Source organism: Cheilinus undulatus, linkage group 18 (genome assembly GCF_018320785.1).
Source record: "Cheilinus undulatus linkage group 18, ASM1832078v1, whole genome shotgun sequence".
Taxonomy (NCBI): domain Eukaryota; kingdom Metazoa; phylum Chordata; class Actinopteri; order Labriformes; family Labridae; genus Cheilinus; species Cheilinus undulatus.
The window spans coordinates 7,106,738-7,130,532 of NC_054882.1; the positions used below are offsets into that span (position 1 = coordinate 7,106,738).

General features: G+C 40.6%; 1 protein-coding gene across 3 annotated transcripts in view; it reads left to right on the forward strand.

The window, feature by feature from the left end:
* The window catches only part of gfra4a (GDNF family receptor alpha 4a), a 571,203-nt gene that overhangs the window by 520,222 nt on the left and 27,186 nt on the right, over positions 1–23,795 (forward strand). For all 3 annotated transcript variants that reach the window (XM_041812125.1, XM_041812126.1, XM_041812124.1), the window contains 3 exons: positions 5,377–5,716; positions 9,184–9,293; positions 13,585–13,719. In XM_041812125.1, coding sequence (XP_041668059.1) covers positions 5,377–5,716; positions 9,184–9,293; positions 13,585–13,719 — 585 coding nt within the window. The remainder of the gene's footprint in view (positions 1–5,376; positions 5,717–9,183; positions 9,294–13,584; positions 13,720–23,795) is intronic.

Consider the following 23,795-nt stretch of genomic DNA (forward strand, 5'->3'; position numbering starts at 1 on the left):
AGAAATAGTTCTGAGTATTTACTTCACGTGTCGTAATATTACATAATTATACGTTATTATTTCATAGGGTGGTGAGTGTGCAGGTCACAACTTCTACACGAGAGTGTTTTAGGAGTTGTTGGACACAAAATACTAATTCATGGCCATGAAACACTAAACTGTGGCCACAATATAATAATTTGTGGCCATGAAGTAGGTATAATGTGCACACTAAATACTAATTAATAATATTAATATCATTACTGGACAGCTGGGTAAGCAAATCGAGCGCACCTTCCTATCCCAACGTCCAAGTCGTACCTCCGCCAGTAAAGCAACCTGGCTCTGAGTATTCTGTTTAAATGCCTCTCGGTAATAATGGTTCCTTGCAATGCCAAGCTTTTCAGAATGTCTTTGTAGCTCATTCCCAGCCTAAAATAAAATTCAGTCATACTATCCCTGTTAACTGTGTAGCTTTAGCCCTTCTACTGTCTCTACCTTAGAGCTTAAGGAAAGGTGCGCTCGATTTGCTTATCCAGCTGTCCAGGAATGATGTTAACATTATTAATTAGTATTTTGTGCACACGTTATACTTACGTTGTGGCCACTAATTAGTATTTTGTGGCCATGAATTAGTATTTTGTGTGCACATTATAGCTATATTGTGGCCACATGTCTGGGGCTCCGTAAACTAAAATTATTTTGGAATTTTAGTTTTAGTTAGTTTTAGTTAACTATAACAACCTTGGGGTAGACTTTCACACACTGAAATGTTCCAGTTTGCTGCTGTAGTGTTCAAGCCAAATGAACAGAATGTGTCCCTGTCCAGATCCTACCAGGCTGCCCTGTTGATTTAAATTTCAGATATATGCTGATGAATATTACAGAGCCAGGACCGTGACTGGAAAATAAGCAGCAGATCCAGCACATTCGGCCCTCAGTGGTCCCAGTAAGATGCAGCTCAGTTGTACTGGGCAGCCTGAGGTTTAAATGTATGTGAGGCATGAATGTGTAGTGGGATGTTCCTGGATAAGAGCATGCATACTCAGCAAGTCCTCCCTGAATAAATAATGGCTTAAAGAAACACAATGAAAACTTAAAAACGTATGTGCATAATCCCCCCGCATGTGCCCACTGGATGCAATTTGTCATCCCACCCTGCTGCTCCTCAACGCCCCCCACATCCTCCACATCCACCTACTCTCTCGGCTTCTTAGCAGTTAAGTTGGGAATAACCTGTGCCTTGTGATGAGTTGTTAGCTTGCTCTCCGAGGCTATTCATATTTTATATGACAGCTTGGTGAGAGCCGGACTCACCAGGAGACACAACTACAGGCAGTTTACAAACTAATGAGCGGCTCTATCTGCCAGAGGAGCTGAACGTCATCATGCCTGTATTGACTGGGAGATCGCTTGGGGAAAAAACACGCACACACACCGTGATGAATTGAGAAATAATGTGGCCAAAACAGAAGATGGTTTTGAAAGGAGGCCACCACAGAGGTGGCTCATTACCGCAGAAGTCAGAGGGAGCATGGGCACCGAGGGAGGCAAAGTTCAGGAAGGAGAGATGCCGAACGAAGAGGAGGAGACAGATGGAGTGGGGGGGCGGTGGCAGCTCTAAGAGTGGCAAAACACGGCGTGGGAGGAAGATGGCGAGGGCAGGAGGGAGTCAGGTGAGCAAGGTTATAGTTAGCTATAACACCTGTTTCAAAAAAAGGTGGGACGCTGTCTTCAATGTAAATAGAAACAGAATGCAATCATTTGCAAATCCCATAAGCCCGTATCTCACTCACAATAGAACATAAACAACAAATCAGATGCTGAAACTGAGACATTTTACCATTTCATGAAAACATCAGCTTATTTTGAATTTCATAGCAGCACCAGATCTCAGAAAAGTTAGGACAGGGCCATGTTAACATTATGACACATGCCCTCTTCTTGTGCTAACAGTCTGTACGCATCTGGGAAGTGAGGAGACCAGTTGCTGGAGTTTTTGGAGAGGAATGTTGTCCCATTCTTGTCTGATGTAGAACTCCAGCTGCTCAACAGTCCTGGGTCTTCTTTGCCAGGTTTTCCTTATGATGCTTTCTACTTGTGAAGGACTCTTCTACCCTGAAAACATGCTGTTGTGATGGATGATGTTATGATGTGGTTTAGCGTTGTCCTGATGAAATATGCAAGGCTTTCCTTGAAAGAGATGTTGGTCGTTTAGAAGTATATGTGCTCTAAAACCTTTATAATTTTTTCAGTATTGATAGTGGCTTTAAGGGTGTGTAAGCTGCCCAACCCATAGGCACTAATGCAACCCCTTACTATCAGAGATGCAGGCTTTTCAACTGATAACAAGCTGGATGGTCTCTCTCTCCTCTTTAGTCTATAGCAGGGGTTCTCAACGTTGGTGTCAGGACCCCATTGGGGGTCACGAGACACTGAGAGGAGGCCTCCAGATGCCTTTAAAAACTATGAACATTTTTGAATTACACTGTTGCCACTTTACATCAATTTTGCCTAATTTCAACCTGTTTTCATCACTTTTTTCCCACCAGTTATACCAATTTCAACAGTTTTGCCCGTTTGACACATTATTGCCACTATTAACCCCATTTACCACTTTTTAAGCCACTTTTCACAATTTGATAAGCCAATATTGCCAGTTTCTGACTATTTCTGCCTCATCTAACCTTTTTTTGCCAGTTTATATCAATTTTCATCCCATTTCACCAAATATCCACCTTTTCTTCAATGCCATTTCAGCCACTTTTGAATCTCCTTTTACCACTTAATATGCCCATTTTTGCCACTTAAACCCATTTTTGCCATATCTTGGTTATTTTTTGCCACTTTTATCTAAATTTTAGTATTTCTAACTCATTTCTTCTACTTCTAAAATCCAATTTCACCACCTTTCCCAGTATTTTTTGCCATTAATAACCCATCTTAGCTATTTTTCACGTATTTTGATTCTGGTTTTAACTAAAGAATTTACGCTACTTACTACACAAACAAATTAAGATAAGATTAAATATTCCTTAATTTGTCCCACAAGTGGAAATTCCAAATTAAAATGTGTATCTTTGATTGAAGTGGTCATTATTCAGGTTAAATATAAAATACCACAGCTTAACTTTAAAATGGAACATGATTGTACTTGCCCCCCGTTTTGGCCGGGCCCCAGAATGCTCTCCCATTTTCCCCTCTATTGGGCGGCCTTGTTTGCACATGACTGTTCTTGAATGTTCATGGCTGTGTTCAACCACCTTCAGGGTGGGGATCCCCGGTCTCTGGCACCTTTATTTTGGTGGTCGCGGGCTGAAAAGGTTGAGAGCCCCTGGTTTATAGGACATGGGGTCCATGGTTTGAAAGAAGAATTTCCAATCTTTGAGGAATATTTTTCTGGAATTGTTCCAACATTCTTGGATTCGGTTTTTTCACAGATTGGTGAACTTCTGCCCATCTTTACTTCTGCGAGACTCTAAAATGCTCTGTTTGTACCCAGTCATGTTACTGATCTGTTGCCAATTAGCCTAATTATGTGCAAAATCCTTTTCATTAGCACCGCCTACTTCTGAAGCCTTTTGTTGGCTTGTCCCTACTTTTTTTGAGATGTGTTGCTGCCATCAAATTTTAAGTGAGCTAATATTTTTCATGAAATGGTAAAGTGTCTCAGTTTCAACATCTGATGTGTTGTTCATTTTCTGTTCTGAATGAAATATGAGTTTATGAGATTTGCATTATGTTTTTATTTACATTGTACACAGTGTGCCAACTTTTTTGGGACGGGGGTTAGTCTAATGTCAAACAAACACGTTCTGTAAACCGACTCAATAATCCCACAGTAAACAACGTCACATTGTCATGGTTGGAAGTTGGGTTAGAAGGTTAGCGGAATGTGGCTAGCATTAGCAGTGCTAGCACCACCAGCCTTCAGTCTTCTTTTCAGGTTAACGTCCACATTCAAGAGCTGAATACGTCACAAATGAGTGAGTATGTGGCACAGCTTCTGGATGTCTTTATTCCCATGTTTTAGATCAAAAACTGTTAAACTCTGCTCTTCCAATGAGATGCTTTCATTGCTAAAGCAGTTAGCAGTGGTGTATATCAGATTAAAGTGCATTGTGGTAGCAAGGTTGTAGAGGTAGAAAAACTATGGCGACTACTAGTAGCTGGTGACCATGTTACAGTTTTGATGGAGCGTTTTGACCGGCTTGACTCGTTTTTGAAAATGCTAATAAATAGTAAAGCAACTCATATCAATGGTGCTGACTACAGAGGGATCCAGATTTAACCATTTAGCCAGCTAATCACACACACCCCTAACTTTAAATCAAGCATTCGTTCAAGCACTGCCCTTTAATTGAAATCAGCTGATCTCATGTTAGTCCTGAGCATGCAATAGGCTAATTGCACTCATGCTGCCATTTTCTAGCCTGGCTAAGCTTGTCTGCTCCCTTTGAAAGTCGTGTTTGCAACCCTCCTCCACCCCAGCTCCTCCTTTATACTGCATCTGACTTACTCAGTGCCCTTCTGTTGTCACTGATGCCTGCTCTGCTCTGTTTCTTTGCTGCTTCTTTCCCTGCCACAGGCTCTTCTTGTAGGCACAGGAATGTGTGCTGTTCCTGCTAGATAATCTTCCATACAGGCTTGTATGTTTCTTGACAAAGTGGCTAAAACCTCTGATATTAAAGTTGTATGTATCCAACCCTTTCTTCGAAGCCTAGGGAGTGTAAAATGACCTATTTGTCTTGGTCAAGACTTCCCACTATGGCTGCTTTAGATCCTAATTTGTATTTAGATCACATTTGAATAAATAAAATGAAAACTGAACAGCAGCCTCTTTGAATAGAATAAAAACTAAACTAAAACAAAACCTCAAAATTGCAACCAAAAATTCCCGTACTACTATACCCTCACAGGTGGGTGAGAGATGGACCCAGAAGCAGCAGGGAGGCGGTGTTTGAAAGATGGATGGATGGATGAAGAGGAAGGAGCAGTAATTACAGAGCCTGTTGTACGCTTGGAGAGATGGAGGACTGGCTTTTTCAGCACTGCCACTCTGCATTAACCCAGCAGAATGAAATATTCAGCCATTAGGCCTCCACCGAAACACATCCAGTGCCTGAGCTCATACAACATTTAAACACCATTCATGTTCTATTCATTACAAGAGGGCCTATTACATATAATCATCTTTTTGGTTTTGTGTGTGTCAAGACACACTTTCTTTTTTATCTGTAAATGCAGCACTGCTTCTGAGAGTAGAGGTGAGAGTGGCGAGTCAATACTGACTCCAATTAAGCCTTGAAAGCATTGGTAAACATTGCTTGGGATTTGATTTTCTCCAGCCACGCTGCGGGATGACATACTCATTTCTGTTTTTCTCCTCCTTTTCAGAGTCAGAAGTTACGACAGTGAACCGCTGCCTGGATGCCGCCAAGGCGTGTAACATCGATGAGACGTGTCAGAAGCTTCGTACCGAGTATGTCTCCTCCTGCATCCAGCCGTCAGTCCGCTCGGGGCCCTGTAACCGGCCGAAGTGCAACAAGGCGCTGAGGAAATTCTTTGACCGGGTTCCCCCCGACTACACCCACGAGCTGCTGTTCTGCCCTTGCACCGACACGGCCTGTGCGGAGCGCCGCAGGCAAACCATCGTGCCCTCCTGCTCCTACGAGGACAAGGAGAAGCCCAACTGTCTGGCTCAGCTGAGGATATGCAAAGCAGACTACGTGTGCAGGTAGGAATTACAAATGTTGTCGTTTGTTGTCAGGAAGGCTTTACTTTGAATTTTCCAGAGGTTGCATCATTTCACTCATTGATTTGAACTTCTGTGGCAGCAGTGAAAGCTGTCAAAGGACCACAGAGGTGTTCTAACATGAACCAAACAGAGAAATATCAGCTGATCTCTAGAGCTGTTATCATAGACTGTTTGAAACATTAATGTAGAGTCAGCAACTCATCTACCATCTCTGAAAGGAAGAAGCTAGAGCAAAGACATCAGATCTGTTGCAGTGTGATATATGTTTGGTTTTCAAAGTTGATCTTAAAGTGACTTTCATCTGGTAGAATGGCATCTAGCCCATTTCCACAGAGTGACACAGCCACCTGCTTTCAGCACAATGTAACTCTGACCACGGTTCTCTATCTAGAATTGCATGCAACTTTAATAACCTCCCAAAGATAACTTTTTTTAAATAAAAAACTCAAAATGCACTGTTCCACATTATTATTTCAGAACATTTTATAGGTTCTATAGAACTGAAAATGGTAATTTGTTGAATTTGCAGCATTAGGAGGTCTTATTTACTGAAATCAAAGCTATTTCAATCAAAAACAGACAGGCCAAGTTCCATGTTAACAGTGACCCCCTTCTTTGATATCACCTTCACAATTCTTGCATCCATTGAACTTGTGAGTTTTTGGAGAGTTTCTGCTTGAATTTCTCTGCAAGATTTTAAAATACCCTCCCAGAGCTGCTGTTTTGATGTGAACTGCCTGTAGTTTGTAATATGATGTAATAACCCTAACCTTAGGACTGAGTGTGGGCTCCAAGGTATGCCCTACCCAACTACCTTGTCCTAACTCTAACTGCTTAGTGACTTATGCCTAAACCTAACCCTCCTTCAGGGCTCTAGACTAAACACCTAACCTTAACCCTAGGACTTAAGGTGGGCTCCAGGGTATACCCTACTACTTTGCCCTAACCCTAACCGCTTAGTGGCTTATAAAATGCGGCATTATTACATAATGAATTGAAAATGTATTACATTATTACATAATGCGGCGTTATTACACAATGTGGCGCTACACTACCTCCCGGCCTCATAGATCTTTAGCTCGAGGATGCTCCAAAGGTTCTCAATAGGGTTGAGGTCAGGAGAGGATGGGGGCCACACCATGAGTTTCTCTCCTTTTACACCCATAGCAGCCAATGACACAGAGGTAATCTTTGCAGCAATGACATGGTGCATTGTCATGCATGAAGATAATTTTTCTATGGGAGGCACGGTTCTTCTTTTTTTATCATGGAAGAAAGTGGTAAGTCGGAAACTCTATATACTTTGCCGAGGTCTTTTTCACACCTTCAGGGACCCTAAAGGGGCCTACTAGCTCTCTCCCCATGATTCCGGACCAAAACATGACTCCACCCTGACGTTGCAGCCTTGTTGGGACATGGTGGCCATCCACCATAACCTAACATGCCAGAGGGATGTGTTTCACACAAACCTTCCATAGGCAGAGTTTGGGAAAGGGCAAAGCCTTTGAAAAAATAACTCGGAGGGTGATTGGATGAACGTTCTGTCCGTCACATCTTTACGGGCCAGAGCAACAAAACACATGACATCGTAGTCCCAAACCGACATGCGCTGCTACCAAGAACTGAACTAGAGAGCTGCATAACGCAAAACATGGGGACTTTAGACATGTCAGTACACGACTTGTCTAGTTTTGAAAAGAAAACAACTCAATGTTGTTCTTCTTTCTTCTTTTAACGAAGAAATGTCATCAAGTTCTGACAAAAACTTACGCTTTAGCAACATTCACGCCAATGTCTTACACCATTACTGCATCGGCCTCTTCTCGCTGGTTGGTCCTGTCACTTTCTAACTGGGCCCAAACGGTTCAGACAGGAGCTTTGCAAGATGGATTTGCCAGTAAGAAGCACAGAAACGGGCTAATCCATCAATTTTGCAAGATTACAGTACATCCACCATCCATGTTTGTCAACTCTGCCATACCTGAAACTTTCAACTTTAAAAAGTTTTTAAAAATCTTTTCAAACAAGTTGTTTTCATTTACTATCAGGGCTGTTGTGCTCTGTAATAATTGCTTTGTTAATGTGCTGGCCGGGCACACTGACTGTCCCTCAGGACATTAAATGGCATCGTGTTTCATGGCAGATAGGTCTGGCTGCTATGATATGTTCATTTAGATTCAATTAGTCAGCTGTGTTTAATTAATTCAATTGTTATTCTCATTAACTGTGTTTAATTAGTTCAATTAAAATCTGCATTGGTTTTCTGAGGGAAGCAGCCAGGCAACTAGCAGCTCTGTGAAATAGTCATTATTAGAGCGCCCCGTTATCATCGGGGATTCACACATGACTCTCCTGCCAAAGTGTTTGAGAATATTTATTAGTGAGTAGTTTGCAGAGCACTGACCCTGTAGGAGAAGATAGATTGTTTAAAGTTATTATATTTATTCTGCATGTAATCTCTGATGAATAGAGAAATTTATTCACATTTTGATGGATTGTAAATGTCCAATCAGAAAACTAACAATGTCTAATAAAGGCATTAAAATTCAGAGGCTGTGTTTCTGCCCGTCACTGGAGACCGAAAACATGAACTTCTCATACCAATCCTGTCAGCCTCTTCTCCTCCTGACAGCAAATGGTCGCTAGCGTTTAATCGAGTTCCTCTTCAAATGTCAGAAAGACAAAGGGCTTCATCTGTCACGCCGATCGATCAGGCATTATTCCCCGCCGCCGCCGCCCCAATGGATGGAGTATCTCAAGGCCCCGGCGCAGCCTGCCAATCCTGCACCAGTCAGCTGGCATTAACTGGCTGCCTGCAGAGGATGCCTTCGCTCAGCGCGCGGCCTATGAGTTTTACGTACATCATTATAATGACATGACAAACGAGGGGAGGGAGAGAGGAGTAGCGCAGCCCTGAGGGGATCCCGTTACAAATGCCAGTCAACAAGGGATGATGATGCGATATGATGGGCGCGATAGCCTTGCATGATGATGATGATGATGATGGGGTTTGCTGGCAGGAAAGGTGAAGGAGGAGAAGCAGAGGAGTGGTGGGAGGATGTATTTATATGGAAGATCCATATTTGTCTAATCTCCTGGCTGCCTGGCCTGCCAGACAGAGCCCACGGTATTAAGAGTGTGGAGCCAAGGCCTCTCTGTGCCCCTCATTGACTCTTTACAGCCTGGCAGTCTTCCATGAGCCAACTTTCTTAGGAAAGTGAGGAAAGAGAGGAAAGAAAAAGAGGGATGAATGTCACTTAGGGTGACTGGAGTGTGGAGTGAAGTGCTGCATAGCGCCAGATCTTGAAGGTTGGAGGGAGTTGATGTAGGAGTGTAGGTAGGTAGACGAGCGTTTTGGGTTTGCACATCCTTTCTGGCCAATCCTCTGTGTCACGATGCGCGCTGCAGCCAAGTAAATGATGGATGGCATGTTATTGCTCCCACAGGTCTCGCTGGGCACAGTTCCAGTATGATTGCCAACCTTCAGAGGACAGCGCCAGTGGCTGCAAGCAGGAGAACTATGGAGCATGTCTACTCGCATACACCGGCCTGATAGGTAAGGAATAATTCTTTATCTCCATCTCTTCACAGGAACAAAATGGCTGATAAAACCTCTATGGAGCTGAGGGATTTGGTCCAACATTTGATTGATCATCCTCATTTATTTAAATGCTTAGAGTAAACCCATTTTGCCTGAGATATTACAGACATCCCGACTTTACAGCTGTGCTAAAACTATTGCATGTATGATCATTGATGAATTTCTCAAGTTTACGGATGCAGCACTGCACAGCCAGGCTCCAAAACATGTGGCTTAATTTCATTCTTTTCGGTCAAACATGCTAACCCTGCTGTATTTGCAGATGTCATTAGACATATGTTGGTTGAGCTTTAAAAAGCATTGCAACTAAACCAGGGAGTTGTTTAGTCGTAAAAAGGTCTGCAGACTCCACCGACTCCTAAATCAACAAATGCATGCATGTTTTAGCAGGCAGCTGGATGCAATGTTGCAGCAAGTCCATGTGTTGTCTAAATTTGTTCTTTTTTTGTATTTCGTAACTGTATAATAAGTTATGCAGATTTTTGTCCAGGGCTAAAATAGCATATATCTTTTTGCTGTTTGTTCTTTGATTGTTTTATGTTTATTTTGTAACTTCTGTGTTACTTACCCACATTTTTTGGAAGGCTGAGAGCAATTTCACGAGCCACACCCAGACCTGATTCTTGCCAGACCTGCTGAATCCAGCAATCCTTTATCTAGAACCTGTCTGACGAAGTGATGTAGGCTAAAAGATCTAAAGAAAAAAAAAACAACACATCTGTATACAGGAGGGTCAACGGCCAACCACGGACCGACCACGACCTGATGACCTGCTCCCGACTAGTCGGATGGATTTATGGCATGTTTGATGTTTGGTTGGACGACTCCAGACACTTCACAGTGAGAGCAGAAACGCGAGCGGAATAGACAACTTTGGGGGATTGTTTTCCTTTGTAAACTGTCAGAAAACATAACCTAAATTACCATGACAACAGCTGGAATGACTTTCTGATGCACTCCTGCTATGATAAAGGAAATGAACAAGCTGGAAATATTCCTACCCTCAGACCTGCAGCTGACATGGATGGTGATGCGGTTTGTGTGTGTGGGACAGAGAGAGAGGGGATATGACTGAAAACATTTCACCCTCAGTGTGTGAGATTTTTTTTAGAAGGAAACTGCAGGTTTCTTCCACAGTCCATCCCGATTTCACTCGTACATTGTGAGCACTCAGCTCATACACGACCATCAGATCATACAGTGTTCACACACATCTCGTGCGATGGTCGTGCATCGTGATTCAGCCGCACAGTGTGAGATGATATTCTGCCATGACTGTCGTATGGGCGGCTTGAAATTGCACAGTGTATACCCAGCTTAAGGCAGCATTTTATCAAAAGACCATCAGACCAGCAGTTGAACATGGGGGTGGTAGTGTGATGGTCTGGGGCTGCCTTGCTGCTTCAGGACTTGGATGACTTGCTGTAATTGAAGGAGCCATGAATTCTTCTCTCTACCTGAAATGTCCGGCCATCATTTATGACCTAAAGCTCAAGTACACTTGGGTTATGTAGCAGGAAGATGATCCAGCAAGTCCACCTCTGAATGGCTTAAAAAAAAACAACATAAAGGTTTTGGTGAGGTCTAGTCAGAGTCCAATAAAGATGCTGTGGCATGATCTTAAGCCTTAAGAGTTCCTTTAATATCATAACACATTTATCCTTAAGGACAAAAAAAGGCAAATTCCCCAGGACTACGGTAAAAACAATATTTATTACATTTTTTCAGGTTTAAGTAAGTCAGTCTTTTAAGAAGTACTTCAGCCTAAAATATACATATCAAAATATAAATCATATTTTGTCTTTTTTAACCCTATAAAGGCCAGTATGATTACATAACTTCACCATTTGGTGGTCAAATCTAAAAAATGAAAATTGGAAGCTAGTAGGCAAAAATGAAATCTGAACATAAAAGAATGTATTAGTTTATGTTTGTGTATCAAAAATGGTATTTCCAATGGTTTTCAATAGGACATTTTTTGTCCTGAGGAACAAATGTGTTGTTGTTTTTTTTGTCTATAGCTTTGTCATTTAAGGCTAATTTAAGGAACTGTGGTGACAGTTCTTGAAAAAATCAATAATGAATCTCTTCTGGCAAATTTGAGCTTTATTCATCCATCACATCCAAAATGGCTTGGAAATAGAAAAACTGAATGATACAAAACATTCCTAGAATCTCTTAAGGGTTAAACAGGCCATTTAAGCTGGACAACCCTCCAGTGTGGGTGAATTAAAACAATTCTGCTAAGAAGAGTGGGCCAAAATTCCTCCAGTTCCTCAGTTGATAGGTTTAGGGGGCCATTACTCTTTCACATAGGGCAAGGTGGGTTTGGATGCTTTTTCTCTTAACAAATGAAATCATTATTTAAAAAGTGTATTTTGCATTTTCTCAGGTTATCTTTGATATTTAAATGTGTTTGATGATCTGAAACATTTAAGTGTGACAAATATGCCAAAAAATATGAAATCAGGAAGGAGCACACACTTTTTCACAGCGCTGTGCCTAACTTATGGATTGAATCGAACAGAGAAAGAGCGGTAAAGGTTTTGGACCCAAAGTGAACCAGTTTCCAGGCCACCTGAAGTCAGTTCCTTTGGTTTCGGGGGGCTGTAGGGCTTTAAGGACCTCTATCTTTCTCTGCCAGCTCCCGCTCACCCACCTTCTGTGATGGATGGGGAACAAATAGGTTTCAGAGGGAGGAAGGCGGAGAGCAGACAAGTGCTCTGAACAGGACTCAAAAGAATGAATCAAGGATTGTGATGAGAAGCGTGGTTCAACAATCGATGGAGCTCTGATTAATGTGGCTGTGGCGCCGGCCGGCCAGCCTAGTCATTGGCATTATAAGTAGTGCAATTACAACTATTGACCGCAGTTTTGAGAGAATTATCCTTGACGTGGCGATGAGTGGGAACCTGTGGAGGCGTAGCTTGTTGGCTTGTGGTACTTCTGATAAAAACTTTACAAAAGATCACATAAAGCAGGAAAGGTCCTTAAAACCCACTCGGTTTGAATGTTCCATTCGCGGGGCAACAATGCCATGACAAAGAAGAAAAAGGCTGCTGAGTTTGTGGAGGACTGAAGAAGACAGATTAAGGAAGACAGGGACAGAAAGCTGTGCAGCAGTGATTGTCCGTTCTAGACAACTCAAGTAGAAGTGAGCCACTGAGGTGTTGTTTGGAAGTCTGGGACCTGAAAAATCGATCGAGGTGAATCAGAACTTTTTTGCCCAGTGCTTCAAAGTGCAGCAATTCTATTTCCCACCTCCTTTTCTAAAAAAAATACAAGCTACAAGGCTATAATGCCCTTCCTAGAAAGTGACTTCCCAATCATTTGGTGCTGGAAAAGCTGCAAAGGAATAAAAAGCAACCACCTGATAGACCTCTGTTATGGCGTCTGAACTCTGCCCTGCAGGCTGCAGCACTTCACCAAACTGCCAGCCGGAGTGGCTCAACATGTTCTCAGAACAACTGCTACTGTGCTTGTGGTTTGATCTGCTTTGGCATCAAATAAGGCACGCTGAGTGATCAAGGGAAGGGTACTGTGTTTGCAAGTGTCTCTTTTTCATGCAGGAATATAATAAATACATCCACACAGGGGCTCACATATCAAAATAATTGCCTGTCAAGCGCAATCAGAGTATTTTTAGCAAATGTTTGCAGCCTTCTTATACCCATTACTTTGAAAATATTCTCTTATTTCGGCTCTTTCATGTCAAGCCCTGTCAGAAATTTGGATTGGACCAGTTTGATCACCATGCTGCCTAACTAACCTGCCGGTCCGCATCTCTATTCACTCCACTTTCATCTATTCTTCTTATTAAATTCATGCCACTGAATCCATTTAGATGCATGGTAATAGCTCCATCATAAACTGATTAGGGCGATGCTGTGATGATAGCAACTACTATGTAAACACCTTTATTTGATTAGCATAATCATGGTAAGGTCATAATCAGGCTAAGCATAACAAGATTAAATCAGTGCCAACATTTTATCTGTGAGTGCATTAAACTCCAAGCTTCAGCTGCAGAAGTTAAAAGCACTTTTTAACGGTCTGTTAGCATAGAGGCATGCTTCAAAATGCCCAAAGTGGCAAACATGAATTAATTTAAAACCAGACAACAGCGAAATCTTTACTTCAAAACAGGTTCTGTTACGCCTTGCAACGCTGGAGGTTTAAGATCTGCAGTCTGCATGTAGAAATATATTAATACACTGTTCTGTTTTCTCTCTCCACTCCCCAACAGGAAGCACAATAACTCCCAACTACCTTGACAACTCCACATCCAACGTGGGACCCTGGTGCTCATGTGCGGCAAGCGGCAACCACAGGGAGCATTGCAACGACTTCCTCGTTTTTTTCCACGACAATATCTGCCTGAGTGAGTAACAGCTGCAGAGAGACACAGACAATAACAATAAGCCCACAAAGAACTAGGACACATGTGGGAATGAGAGTTGGGAGTACCTTTACAGCTGCAGAGCTTCACTTTAGGTCTTTTTTCAACAGATGTAAAACTAAATAGGAACTTATGGATACTCAAACTTTATAAACATGGCTTTGGCTGTCATTCAGGACAGAATCATAGGCAATATACCAGCACACATCGCTATTGTGATCAGATTTAATGCATCTTAGTACATTTCTTTATCAAAATGTCTTTGGCAAAAAATTCCAGGTTTAACTTCCACAGTTAGTATATTATAGTAGGCATGTAATGTCAATTACAGTTCTTGAAACCAAAAACATGCACAGGGATTTAGAAATACAGAGGAACAAAAACCAGGCCTGGTAGCAGGGTTCAGAGGCATGCTCCCCTTAATATGTATTGATTCAAACATGTGCATTCTTAGAGGTTTTGCAAAAAAATGTAAACAATAGCTTTAAAGGGGACATATTATGCAAAAAAAAAAAAAACACTTTTTCAGGCTTTTGCAACAAAAATACATTCCCCTGGCCTGTCCACAATCCCCCAAGAATCAAAAAAATACATTCCCTCTTCCCCTCTCTTTTTCCACTTTTCAGAAAATGTGTGCTAAATCAAGTAGTTCTCAGGTTTTCCCCCCATGATGTCATGTGGGGAGTTAGCCCCGCCCACAGGTTCAGTTAGCCCTCCCTGTTCGGAAGAAAGCTCTGTCTTGCTCTCCTGATCATCCTCTCATCTGCCAGCTGATAGGAAGATCAGGAGAACCACATCCATTAAGTCACATCTATTTCCGGAGAGGGGTGGAGTCAGGGGCGGAGTCAGACGGCTAAGTAACATTTAAAGTTACAGACATGGAAACAGCTTGTTCGCAGGCCTGAAACAGAGGGGTTTTAAGCAAGCGGCAACCTCCCGTCCTGAAAAATGAAGCCAATGCGGAAGTGCAAAAAATTGCAATACTGCGAGTGTCCACTTGAGGCTGGCTGCAGGAACACGGGAAGTCCTGGACACATGTTAAACAGCCGGTATTTACACTAGAAATTAACTGGTTTACAGCCTGGTTCAAAACACCAAACGTGTCTCATTAGCTAATGTCTTATTGTACTCCCACTGAACGAGGGGGTGAATTTTTTTGTACCACGATCGTTTGGATTATATTTAGGATAAAAGCTGATTGGCCCGTCTTATTTGATTGACAGATAGCTCAGCAGGCAGAGGCCCCGTTTCTGTTAACCAGAATGCTAGTTAGCAGGCTGACGGGAAGTCACGCTTAGTGGGCGGGCATTAGATTGATCCAATGTTCCGTTAAGACTGCGATTTCAATATGGAAACCTCCACGGATTGGCTTCAAGAGCCGTTTGAGTCCGCCTATTGTAAACAGACGACTGACGTCACACAGGCTTTGCCCAATTCTTTCTACAGTCTATGGTTTTTAGACATGCAAAAACAATACTGAAGTGTTTTTTTTTTTCCAGCAACAGACTTCACAGGCATGTTTTGGGGACCTCTGAGATTTGTTATTGTTTATTTACATTTATTTAACCATGAAAAAAAAACTCACTGAGATTAAGAATCTCATTTACAAGAGCGTCCAGGCCAAGACAGGCAGCAGCACAGTCGACAAAGACATAGACGTAAAAAACAAAGCAGTGACAATCACAGAGAAACCAAATCCAGAGTCACAGAGCAGAAAGTCATCAGTGAAAACATCTACAACCTGATACATCATCCTCCAGTGCCTACTCTTAAAGTGATTTGAAGAGGGTCTGCAGATGGTTGAGTGGTTTAAGTGCTACCCATGTACACGGGCGGCCTGGGTTCGAATCCAGCCTGTAGCCCTTTACCGCATGTCTCTCCCCACTTTCTTCCCTGTTCCCAAGTCTATCCACTGCCATTCGTCTATCTGATAAAGGCATGAAAAGGCCCACAAACAAATCTTAAATAAAAAAGATGTAAAGAGACCAGCTCATCAAGAAATCAGGTCTCCAGAATAAGATTCCAGGCTGCAGGAGCAGCGTACCTGAAACTCCTTTTACCCATTTCAAGACAGATTTTGGCAAAAGCTAATTTTGTCACTGAGTCAGCAACGACTGTAGCTTTTCACATATATGAGACAAGTGATTCAAGACGATTCAATTACATCACCCTGAGACGTGGTGACTGAAGGAAGGTTCAGCTTCTTTTTCTGAGTTTAATAACAACATGACTTTGGTTTTGTCAAGATTTAGAACCACTTTTAACCCACAAAGAGTGTCCTGTACAATATCAGAGGCTTCTTGTAAATGACGGAGAGCCTGATGCTGTGTAGGAGCGGAGCAATAAATGACAGTGTCATCTGCATATACATTCATTCATTCGACCTTTATTTAATCTCGAGATGCCATTGAGAGCATGGTGAATGTGCAGGTCACAACTTGTCCACGAGAGCGTTTTGGAGTTGATGGATTATTCCTTTAAAATGTTGAAGTATTCCTTTAAGAGCATTTCATGAATCTGATGTAGGTTTCTCCTTGGAACTTCCTTAAGTATAAATGTAAGAAAACTAAAAAACTATGATGGTTAATGAGGCCTAAAAACTTCATAAGTGAGTTTTAAGGACACATTTCTTCCCAGGAATGTTTTGTGAATGAAATTAACAGCTAAAAGTGCCCTGAGTTGTCCAACTGACAAGTCCTCTCTCAACCCCCACTTAGTTTCATTTTCAATTTCCTTTGGGAAGTCAAAAGTGACACGATAAATACCCTGCAGTCGCCCCCTCTCCATCTGTTTACTTCAGCCAATATTAATTTATATCTTTGCACAAATACAAGTCGCAGACGAACATCCCTCTCAGCGACGGCAACAGAGACAGACCAGTGACATTAATGAAACACTACAGCTGGTTGCACAAATAAATGGATTAATATCTTATTGTTTTAATGATTGTGGGAAGTGTATCGCTGCAGAAAAACGATAATAGAGACAGCCGCAACAATCAAACAGAGACATCAGGGGCTGATAAAGTATGGCTGATGTTGCAGAAGGATTATCCCTCAATCCTGGGAGACTTTCACCTTTTGTTGTAGCTTTTATTCATCCGGTAACAACAAAACCGGTGATGATAGGAGATCATCCCTCTGAATGAGTGATAGCAGCGCTGACATTAGAATGACACCAGTGACAAAGTAACACAAACTGTAGCTGCCGGTGTCAGAGCACACGCCGCACTTTATTCTGGGTTATTATTTATTATAACAATAGAAGAAGACGCCTTTATATAAGCTGTCGGCATGAATGGAAACACCAGTGACAGACCACTGACACCAGTGACAGTACAAAGTGAAGTGCAGCTGCTGTCAGGATGTCGGTTTGGGAAGTTTCTTCAAGGCTGCGTCGTACTTCAGTAATGACAGAAAGAACAAAGTTAAAGCGTTTCATCTGATTCTTCATAAAGCGCCTCTTTCTACTGCTTTTACCTGGAACATGTTTAATATTCTCTTCCTCCATGCACATATATTTGCAACCCCAATTCCCAAAAATATGGGACGCTGTTGAAGTGTAAAGAAAAACTGAAAGCAGTGTTTTCAAACCTCATAAACCCATATTTTATGCACAATAGACCATAAACAACCTATCAGATGTTGAAACTAAGACATTTTACTATTTCATTAAAAATATGAGCTCATTTTGAATTTGATGGCGGCGAGATATCTCAAAAAAGAAGGAACAGGGCCATGTTGACAGTGTGAAGCATCCCATGTTCGTGCAACAACAGTCTGTAAATGTCTTTGAAGTGAGGACACCAGTTGCTGGAGTTTTTGGAGAGGAATGTTGTCCCATTTTTTTTTATCCAGTTCAGCACCCAGACTCTTTGACTGTGAAGCCATGCTGTTGTGACAGATGTGGTATGTGGTTTAGCGTTGTCTTGCTGGATTATGCAATGCTGTCCCTGAAAGAGACGTTGTCTGGATTGGAGCATATAACGCTTTCACGCCTCTATCTACTTTTCAGCACTGATAGTGCCTTTCCAGATGTGTAAGCTGCCCACGCCATGGACACTAATGCAACCCCATACCATCAGAGATGCAGGCTTTCGAACTGTAAGCTGAGAAAAAGCTGGGCGGCCCCTCTCTTCTTTAGTCCATAGTGCAGGGTTGCCATGGTTTCCAAAAAGAATTTAAAATTTCAAATCAAGTGACCACAGAACAGTTTTCCATTCTGCCTTAAAGGAGCTTCAGCCTTGGGAAGACGTTTGCATTTGTGGATTGTGTTCACATATGGCTTCTCCGTTACCTAATACAGCTACAAGGTGCACTTGTGGAAGGCACGGTGAACTGTGTAGACAGGCAGTGATTTCTGGAAGTGTTCCTGAGCCCATGCAGTGATTTCAAGTACAGAATCCTGTCTGTTTTTAATGCAGTGTTGCCTGACGGCCTAAACAACCTAAGTATCCAATTTCTATCTTCAGCCTTGTCTCTTGCACTCAGAGATTTCTCCAGAATTGCTCCCTTAACCCAATTGTTGCCATTCTTTAATCCATTTAAACCACTTTTCCCACATGTTTTATCCCCTTTATTCCACTCTTTATCAATTTTGCCACTTTTTCCCTATTTTTGCCACTTTTTAACCCATTTTCATTACTTTTTGAACTATTTTTGTGATTTGTAACCAATTTGTGACAGTTTGAGGCCCCTTTTTCCTCCTTAACCAATTTTTGCCACATTTTCCCCTCTTCTCACCACTTTATCTGGTCATTTTTGCAGCACTTCTGCTAATCTTAACCCTATTTTTAGATATCTACTAATTATGACAGGAAATTTCTGTAAAATAGATCAAATGTTAAGTCATTCTCAAACTATTTCAATATTCATTGTTTGTGGGATTATCAGATGCAGACATTTAAAGCCAAAGGATACTCTTAAAACCACAGCATCCTTTTTTCCTCCTTTTCTGAATATAATGGTTTTTCGGGGGCCGGACAGGAAGCTCTGGGGGGCCTGATATGGCCCCCGGGCCGCCAGTTGATGATCAGTGCTCTACACCATGGTGAGGCGCCACGCGCTGTGCGTGGTCTGTATATAAGGAGCAGAGGCCTGTGGAAGATCCATAAAATTTACTGGAGACATTCCACGTTGGAAATTCTAATCATGGTGTCTTTAAATGAAAAAAACATGACATATAACCTAGTTTTGAAACGATTTGTACAAAAAAATGTTCCCTCAAGCATTAAATAGAATAAACAGTTTGGCAGGGACCTAAAGGACAAACTTTTTTATCTTTTGCCCAGTATCTGAAATGGTTTTGAAAAGCACAGAAAAATGATGGTATCAAAGTTTGGGTTTTTCTCCATTAGAGTGTGGTGCGTTCACAATTGCCCAGACACCACAATCATTGAAATTCAAAGACTGCAGGGACAGAGCAAACACAATCAAAACAACTAAAGAAGAAACAGCAGGAAAAAAACAAGCATTTCTGGCAGTGAAATCCCCCAAAAAACACTGAATAGAACAGAAATACCAAAACCGCTGGCAAAATCCCACCAACACAGCACCAGCAGATGAGAATCAATCCTAATTAGGAAGTGTATTTCGCTGTCTTTCCAAGCTTTTGTGAAAATTTGGCAAATTAAACACTTCAAAAGTAAACAGGCTCTCCAGTTTATGCTCATTAGGATGGCAGAATAATTTAGGGTTCAGCCAAAATGTTTCACCGATCACCAACTTTCTCAAATTATCATCATTTGATCAAAACAAATACAAGGACGCACTTTATCAACACAATCAAACAAACGGGCTCTCTATGTGTTTATGTGGTTTATCTGAAAGCTTAAGCTAAACAGGAAAAGTGTTCAGCATAAAAAGGCAGAAATTAAACATCTCAGCTAAATTTATGGTTAAGCGATAGCCCCTTTAAATGACAGGTCCTGCCTTCTCACAGACGTTGTATGTAAGGACACAATGCTGAGTTTTCTTACAAGTGTGCATTTGCAGCAGACAACCATTTTCCTAACCACATAAAAGACTTTGATGAGTCTTAAATGCTTCAAAGAACGAAATCAATCTTGAGCTGTATATCTGAATGGAGATCAGGCCTTCAAATGACAAAGCTTGGAGAGAACACAGAGGGAGAGGAGGTGGAAGAGATAAGCTTTGTTTTGGTCCATGGGAAAGATGCCAAAGTGTTACATCTACAGGACATCTGCTTAGAGAGTCCCATTATGTCTACCTTAGATTTATGGACTTTCTTTTTTTATCAGCATTTCAAAGGGATGTGTACGTTGCAGTTATTTTGTATAGCTTCAGTTGAGACCAGTAAGATGACTGAAGGAATATCAACTGCATATTATATGATAAAACACCATATATGATACAGTGCTGTGTGCTATGATACAGTGAGGATCAATACATTATAGTACAATAGAAAAGGATATGACACAGTGTAGCTGAAAACAATGATAACATACAACAAGTAACATACAGTACAGTTTGGAAAAATAGGATTAAAACAAAATATATTGACTATGATAAATAAAACAACACAAAAATTTGTGACAGGACATGGAGCTAGAGGATATTATATGATACTATACAATAAGACAGTACAGGATAGGATACTTTACATTATGTTACAGTATGATACGATAAGATTAAGATACAAAAAGAAACAAAACAACAAGATATGATACAAAATGACACGATACGATATCAGAGGTGTCAAGTAGCAATTTTGGGTATCTATACTTTACTGGAGTAATTATTTTCAGCCGACTTTTTACTTCTACTCCTTTCATTTTCACCCAATTATCTGTTCTTTCTACTCCTTACATTTTAAAAATAGCCTCGTTACTCCTATTTCATTTCAGCTTGTTTTTATTCCGGCTTGTCATCGTTCAAAAAAACAAAAAATAAACAAACAAACAAACAAAAAACCTAATCAGAAAGATTGCGCCATCTGGATTGAGTGAATTTGATTGTGGTTGGATGAGAAGTATAAGATAATACCACTCCGACACCTTGTTGGTTTGTATGCGATCCATCGCACCTACACACATGACACAAATCACGTCACACTCCAGCTAGGAAATAGCAGACGTATGTAGCGAAGATGTCTGTAGAAGAGGCTCAAGAGAACTCAAGACAAATGTCCCAACCAAGCACCAGTGAGGAGGTTGGTAGCCAGGAAGACCAATACTTACAGGCAGCTAATCATCATATCGTCCGCTCCATGAAACACGTTAATGCTCAGTAGTACACATATATGGTTCTTGAATGTATTTGCATTGTACTAAAATGCGTTCATTTTCAATGGGCATAAATGCAGCTGAAACAGGTGCATCCCACATTTTTCAACATTAACATTTTAATATAACATTATAGTCATTATGGCCTTTAGAAAAATGTTTTTGGGGAGGTGGGGTAGTGCACTATAGGCCCCTGTTAGGTGGCCTAAGCTTTTGTCCTTAATGGCATTTTTCCCCCTTACATTACTTTCACTTTTATACTTTAAGTAGTTTTGAAACCAGTACTTTTACACTTTAACTTGAGTAAAAAGTTTAAGCTGATACTTGAACTTCTACAGAAGTCTTTTTAAACCCTAGTATCTATACTTATACCTGAGTAATGAATGTGAATACTTTTGACATCTCTGTACAATAAAATAGGTGAAATTCCAAAATGACATGATACGATAAGACAGGACAGGATAGGATACTTTACATTACCATCAGATACGATATGATATGATAATATTAGGATTAGAAAGGAAACAAAACAACAAGATTTGACACGGAAGGATATGATACAATATTATACGAAGTGAAACAAAACAATACGATACTATATGAAACAATATGATAGGACACAAAATGACAGGATACGATACGATTCAATACGTAACAGAACAAAATGAAACGATATTTATGATCCATATGATCCAATACAAAACAATACTGAACCCTACGATACAATACATGATTGATGTGTTACAATGAGACTGTGATACAAAATTATATGATACAGTACAATTCAATACAAAATGAAATGATATAGTTCAAATAAAACAATACTATACAATATTAATCGAAATGACATGATACAATACAGAACCATACAAAGTACAATACATACGATAAGATTACGGTACAAAATATTACAAAACAAGATATGATACAAAATGATACGAAACAAAATTATACAAGAAAAAGGTAAGATCAGAAGAGACGGAGGACGACATGACAGGTCAGGATACAACAGGAAAGGATATGATGAGATAAGAAAGGAAAGGATAGGATAAGATATGAAACAATACAATAAAAACTGTTTTATAAGTGTAACAAGCTACAGTAAGATAGGGCAGAACAGAATAAGATAGGATAGGATAGGATAGGAAAAAATGGAATACAATAGGATACAGCAGTAAAGGGCAAGATATGATAAATATGATATGTGGGATTATTATACAACACAAAAGGATAAAATATATGATATGAAAGATTATGACAATACATAATATAATACGATACACGACAGGATATGATGTGATATATGATACGACACATTATGGTATAATAAAATACAATAAGTTATAATATTCAACTAGATTTTTACACAGTTATATGATATCATATACTATTATTTGAAATGATAAGATATGATATAATATGATGCCTTAAGATTCAGTATGACCTGATTCACTGCAACTGGAGACAATATTACATGATTTAATACAGTACTGTTATATATGATTATATATATAGTAGCAAAATACATAGACAACAATACATAATGGGATATGATACAAAACAGTGTGATACAATAAGACACAATACAAAAGCTTTAATTTGATATGGAATGATATGAAGAGAAACCAAAAATACAGAACAAATGTGAATTCTTCACTGCAATTTGGTGTCATTTCCACACCATTCATTATCCTTTACTCATCAACACTGTCTGACATCCCACTGTTTTTCTTTATTTATATCACAAACACCACGCTGAGGAGTTCTGATGAAGTGACAGAATGAGTCAAACTGGCAGTGGAATCTGTTAAGATCAGATCTGATAAGTTGTAATTATAAACCAGCAGCGCCAGGATTAGATGACTGTATTACCAGAGTCAGGATGGATATTTCTGTATCGATATTTACAATTCAGTTTAAGTTATTATTTGTTTATCTTTCTAAGTCTAATAAAAACAATCCAGTGTCAGAAAAAGAGCCGTTTTCAAAACTTGTTTCATCTTTTAATAGCAGAAAATGTGATTGTGTATGAGATACAAAAGGCCATGAATGCATTTGAAGGTACGAGCTTTCTCCTCTGTCATTTTTCTTCATGTAACACCAGGAGCGCTTCTGAAGAGAAGCTGAAAGTACCCGCCGTTATCCTCATTTGTAAAATTCAATGATTCGAGACCAAAGAGATGTATAGAAGCCATACGATCCTTGGATAGAGATCGGAGAGGCAGTTTGATGGAGCCTTAAGGAGGCTATATGACAGCAGGCTTTTCACCCCGCCTTTAAGTGTGGCCATTTGAAACTGCTTTAAACCCCACTGAGAGGAGACGGAGTCAGACAACCCATCATGCAATCTGGTTCACTTCAAGCATACTAAACCATTCCTTTGGGGGAAATCTGCCCTGAAGAAGTCAATGGAAATACTATGAAAACATGGATACATAGATACATTAATATGGCCTGGAAGATGCATACAGATGAATTCAACTCCCAAAGAAGAACAGCAGGGGATCAGATCAAACCAAGGAGTTAAAAGAAATGACACAGGTCCAGACTGGATACCTAATGTGCCAAGACTGGGATCCAATTTGCATGTAGTATATGAAAAGTATTTTGTTTATCTGTATTTTTACATGACAAAAATCAGGATTTTTTTAGCAGGGATTAGAGCTGTTGCCTCACAGCAAGAAGGCTCCTGGTTCACCTTCCGGTCAGGACACCTCTGTGTGGGTTATCGGGGGTGTGGGTTAATCGACTCTAAATTGCCCTTAGGTGTGAGTGTGAGCATGCCTGGTTGTTTGTCTCTGCATGTCAGCCCTGC